We start from the raw sequence: 6000 nt of genomic DNA, 5'->3' as shown, positions 1-6000 counted from the left end.
CATATTTATTATGTTTGATTTAACTTATTTGGTGCCATGCCCCCCTGACATGATGCCATAACCACTGAACCTTTATACTTTTTATCTCATACTTGCTAATGATGAGCTGTGATGTTTAGTAATGGAAGTATATACAAATAAAGGTCAAAATGGTGAAGCTTAACTGTCCCATTTTATCAGAATTCACCATTCACTATATAAAAAAAATGTTTTAATGCTATTAAACAAATATACTATCTTTAATACAAACCACATTATTTTTGAGTAGGCCACGGCTTGATATAGTACAAAATTGTACAGTAATTAACAGGGCAGGAATTTCACTAGGGCAACGAGGACCTCGCAATTTGGCCTTGTGCCCTTGAAAAACATATCTTCCCTGAGGCCACGCTGGCCTTGATGCCCCGCCCCACTGCCCCAGTTGGTTTTGCGGTTTTCTAGTCTGCCTCTTTCCTGTCAACACAGCTTTGACACCTGCGTCTTTTGAGAAAAAAAGCATATTTTCAGGAAAAAAAGCGTTTTTTGATGACATTCATTACAGTGGTGGGTTTGATTCGAGCCTGGCATGAACCGCTCAGATGGGCTATAATGACAGTTTGACACAAATCTATCACCGGCCAAGCAAGGAGACTTCATCAAAACACTCTAATCTGTCCCATTATAGTCTCATGTGCTGCACTTGCATCACATTTAAAGCTACTGAAAGTATATTTACATGATTCATAATATAAAGTTATTTGGTGTGTCTGTCACCCGTCAGTCAGTCAAAACCGTCTGTCTGTATGAGTCCCGTCCCCACATCATCTCTCTGTGTCTCACCATCTAAGTGTGCACGCACGCCGAACTAAATACTATCAACCTGTCCGGGCCAGTCAGAGTCCAAATGGTCCAAATACACTGTTGCATTATGCCCTTCTTTAGCCGCGAGCTAACATTAGCTAAGAGTTAAAGTTGTTTTAATCGCACTAAACTGAGACTAACTGTTTTGAATAACTTCCTGTCGCTAAACGCATGCAGCTTTCAAAATAAGAGCGCAGTGTGTTAACAGAATCGACCATAGAATTTAAGAAGACTGTCAAAATAAGATGCCTAAAATATACAAGAATCCTTATTCTCCTTTAAAATAATTCTTAAAATATGCAATGATTAAGATCAGTGTATATGATGGAATAGTGGCATTCAAATTTGCGGTAGGCCACCAAATTTGGGCTTTTATGGAAAAAAAACTCCCCCATAGCCAGCTAATTTTCCAACAAGCATGTTGACAGCAATTAAAAATGACACAGTATAGGATAACAAAGATTCTATAATAGAGTATCTCCTGACTGTGAAAAATGTTCTGTGAGGTGTTTGCTCTCATTTAGCTCTCAAAGTGTACCAGATTGATGCATTTTACTTTACAAGCATTTTATGCATTTTATTTCTTTACCTGCTAGACAGTTTCGACTGAGAAACCAATCTTCCTCAGAAGGGTCATTACTAGTCCTTAAAGTAAATTCATTATGAACATGAACTTAAAATCATTGTTTTATTTTATGGCCTTGGTCCTCAAAAACTGACCACACAAAAGGCCAAGTGGCTTTGCCTCTAAAACAGGGGTCTCAAAATCGCGGCCCGCGGGCCAATTGTGGCCCTCATGACGATATTTTGTGGCCCTAGCCTTGATATGAAAGTTTAATGTGAGTTTTATATGAATGGTACTTTACCGTGTTGTGTGTGGAAGGTCCCTTTAATTACTTTTTTTTGGTAATTTTGTGTCTTTTTTAAATAATTTTGTGTCTTTTTTAAATAATTTTGTGTCTTTTTTTAAATAATTTTGTGTCTTTATTGGTAATTCTGTGTGTTTTTTGGTCATTTTGTGTCTTTTTTAAAGTATTTTTAGTGTTTTTTCAGTCATTTTGTGTCTTTTTTGGTCATTTTGTGTCTTCTTGTTTAGTAATTGTGTGTCTTTTGGGCATTTTGTGTCTTGTTACTGCCTCCAGCGGCCCCCAGGTCATTTGAGTTTGAGACCCCTGCTCTAAAATGACGAAATTCCAGATCACCTGAAAGAAAAAGGCAGCAGGTAGTTGTTTTATTTCCGATGGTCTTTGAAAGCAGCATATGAATCCATGCAGGCAGTTTGCGGGAGAGAGGGATAGAGAGACATCAGGAGAGTCAAAGGGGAGGAGGAAAGAGGCGAAAGGAAGGAAAGAGGAGGAGGAGAAAATATCGGGAGAAAAAGTTTGAAAGGAATAGAGAAAGGGCTCAGTGGAAAAGCAGTAAACGGGGGTTGAAAGTGTCTTTGTGTGGATTTTAGTGGTGCCGGGGAGCCGCTGGGCACGCGCCTGCTGCTGGCTGGATATATGAGTTTGAGTCCACGATGAGGAGCGACCCTGTTCTCTTCTCTTCTAAGAGGGGTGAGTGGCTGACCGACTCTCACTGCTGCCTTCATAGTTATTATTTCTTTTTTTTTTTTTTTTTTTTTAAAGATTTTTTTTTTGGCATTTTTGTTGCTTTATTGATAGTGATAGATAGAAAGGGGGTGATAGAGGGGAAGACATGCGGCAAAGGGAGCTCAGGCCGGATTCGAACCCGGCTCCGCCGCAGCAAGCACACGGCATACATGGTAAGCGCTCTACCGGTGTGAGCCACCGGGACGCCCCATAGTTATTATTTCTCTCATTTACAGGATTACATCCAGAGGCGATTAAAGCGCGTGGGTTAGTGACTAAATCACGCTGTATCTTTCCTCGGCTTTTCCCTTAACAGCCATATTAAAGCTCCAGGGGTGTGATTTTTTCCTGAGCTTCAGTTCGCAGTGAGGCTCGCCTACATTAGGCCTATAGTCCTGAGTCGTCTGCACGGCTCTAACTCCATAACGGTTTTGGTTTGGTACTCCTGTCATTACTTAGTGCTTCTGTGCTACTTTTACTGTAACATACAATATTTTGAATGTCGTCACCCTGTTGAAATAATCGCCTAACTCATTTTTCAAGTTTTGCAGGAAACACAAAAAACTTCACCAAAAGTGTAACATATGACATTTATTGATCATTTCACTCAAAAAGGATGTAACAAAGGATGGCTATTAGCATAGTAATAACACTGTGTGTAAATTATGTAACTTAAGAGAAATAAATTGCAACATTTTTTGAACATGCCTTTGTGACTTAAGCAAGATATGGTAACACTTTATTTTGAAAGTGTCTACATAAGAGTGACACAAGCCTGTCAGAAACATGACATGATAAGTATCATGAACATTAATGTTACTTCAGAGTGTCATTAATGCTCATGACACATCCCATGTCATGTTTATGACACGCTCATGTCACTCTTATGTAGACACCTTCAAAATAAAGTGTTACCATATCTTGCTTAAGTCACAAAGGCATGTTCAAAAAATTGCCTAAGTCACATATTATTTTGACTTAGGCATAATAAATCCGCTTAAGTCACACACTTGACATAGGCCATTATCTTAAAGGGGTAAAATCACATGATCTGATCAACTGAGGATGTAGGAGATTTTACCATAGGTGGCTATGAGGAGATGATTTAGGCAAAAAAAACCCAATTTTGACAAAAAATGACTTGGGCGATTATTTTAACAGTGTGACAATATTGTAGGCCTATTTGTTCTTTAATTGCTTCCCGTGTGCTATACCAATTTATACTAGTCTTATTCAAAAGTAATGATTTGATTAGGACCATCATAGGGCTGGGCGATATGGACCAAAAGTCATATATATCCGATATATTTAGGCTAAATATCGATATACGATATATATCCCGATATTTTTTATCACAAAGTGAGAGCAAATGTTCAGTCAAGTCAAAGTCAAATATGACCTGTCACAAGTAGATTTATTGAAACCGTTTATTTAAGTGAACATAAATACTGTATTTTTTTTTTTTTAAATCAAAGCTCCATAAAGTGCACAGTAAAATGCAAAATACATGCAAAAAATGTATCTGAAATAAAAATAGCCTATGAAATAAAATCTTTTTCTGAAATAAATATATTTATATGAGAAAAGAATAACGAACATTACAAAATAACCAAATATGACAAAACCTACAAAGGGCAGCATTTTTATATATAGAAATAATTGAAGAATTGTTTTTTAACTATATCGATATATGCGATATGTTCTAATTCCATATCATGTTTAAAAACATACCGATATATATTTTATGTCGATATATCGCCCAGCCCTAGACCAGCATTATGAAAGTGGCTACAATGATTTGCTTGGATCAGCAGGAGGCTGTTTGTGCTTTGCTGGAAATGTTCCTTGAGGATGAAACATCCATGTGACTCTCAGATGACACTTTTGTCAACAGTATGTTCATAGAACAGCAACTTGTCTTTTTGTTGTTGTTGAGAAAGCTGAAATGCCAGTGTTGGATTTCAGCAGAGAAAGTTCAAATGAGCAATGTTTCTAAAAAAGAAGGGCTCCTTTCTCACAGCGACTGGGAGGGGATAGAGGGATAGAGGGAGGGAGTCAGGAAGGAGAGTCTGGAGGAACAGTTGGCTCTTGACAGTGTCATTAGGGCTGTGTTCGGTTGTCAAGTGTGTAATTTGAACTTCACCCCAAACTCCATTCAATAATCTGGCAATTTAATGTGGCGTTTATGCACAAATTCATATCATTTAAATGTGAAGCAAGACCTTTTGTCCTCAGGACTTCAGACCTTGACCTCGTTTTATGAGCTGTGCTTTTGCTGCCATTACTATTATTACTATATACTGTAATATACTACTATTATTATTATTATAGCGGCCTTATTTATATATTATTATTATTACTATTACTATTATTATTATATATCATATTATTTTACTTATTACTTTATTTATATTTTTCATTTTATTTTTATATTGTTATCTATTATTACATATTATATTATATTATACATATTATATACTGTACTATTATTATTATTATATACCGTCTAGCCACTATAGCATTGTTGCCATCATATCATATCACCAGTTTAATTATTACCATCATCTGCCAACCATCCTACCAGCTGATGTTCTTCTTTTTAACTTATTAAGTGTCCTTGTTCTTGTTCTATTCTGTATTTTTTTTTTTTTATTGTTGTTTTTATTTATGCTACCTCAGTATTATACTTTTATTTATTTTATTCTATTGTATTTTATTGTACTTGAATACCGGACTGCTGTGACAACCGAATTTCCCTTCGGGGATGAATAAAGTAATCTATCTATCTATCTATCTTTGGATGTAGCACTATAGTCAGGTTACGTAGCTTAGGACCAGATTTGAGAAGAATGGGGACACGCCGGACAAAAGCACCAACATTTTTCCACATGCTCTCTATCACCATAGGTTTCAAATTTTGGTAGGAGCCACTTCATCAAGATTGGGGATCGGAGATGGCAGCCATATAAAGTCTATGAGAACCAATATATCTTTCAAGCCACTTAGAAGGTCAATATTGGTGTCAAAATATACATTTTCTGGGTCAAGAAATTATTTAAAGCTATTGAGAATATCACTAGATGACTCACTGCAAATAATTTGTTGATCAAGATCTGACATGAGATGAAAGCGTTGCCTTGATTTTTGTGAGCAGTGTACATTGCAGCTTATCAGCTCAACTCTCCCGTAAACATTGATTCCAAACATTTTCAACTCAGGATTCCTGCTGCAGCACTTGAAGCAAGTTGCCTACCAGTCTGGGTGAAAATGAACATATCTATTTGATCAAATAATAAAAATCTAGTGATATACTCAGTAGCTTTAAATGATTCCTTGATCCAGAAAATGTATATTTTGACACCAAGATTGATGTTTTAAGTGGCTTGGAAGATATAGCATTTCTCATAGACTTTATATGGCTGCCATCTCCGATCCGCAATCTTGATGAAGTGGCTCCTACCAAAAATTGAAACTTATGGTGATAGAGAGTATGTGGAAAAAGTATGGTGCTTTTGTCCGGCGTGTCCCCTTTATTTAGCTAAGCCGCCTGACTACTAAGATTGATTCA

The 6000-nt window shown here is 36.8% G+C and overlaps 1 protein-coding gene across 2 annotated transcripts in view; it reads left to right on the top strand.

Moving 5' to 3' along the window:
- Window positions 1–2133: 2133 nt before the first annotated feature.
- afap1 (actin filament associated protein 1) overlaps window positions 2134–6000 on the top strand; it is a 77447-nt gene continuing 73580 nt past the window's right edge. For both annotated transcript variants that reach the window (XM_059354202.1, XM_059354201.1), the window contains exon 1: window positions 2134–2396. In XM_059354202.1, the coding sequence (XP_059210185.1) occupies window positions 2360–2396 (37 nt within the window). In that variant the 5' untranslated portion in view covers window positions 2134–2359. The remainder of the gene's footprint in view (window positions 2397–6000) is intronic.

Source organism: Centropristis striata, chromosome 17, assembly GCF_030273125.1.
Source record: "Centropristis striata isolate RG_2023a ecotype Rhode Island chromosome 17, C.striata_1.0, whole genome shotgun sequence".
NCBI lineage: Eukaryota > Metazoa > Chordata > Actinopteri > Perciformes > Serranidae > Centropristis > Centropristis striata.
Note: the sequence above shows the minus strand (reverse complement) of the source record. Positions and strands in the feature narration are given on the sequence as shown.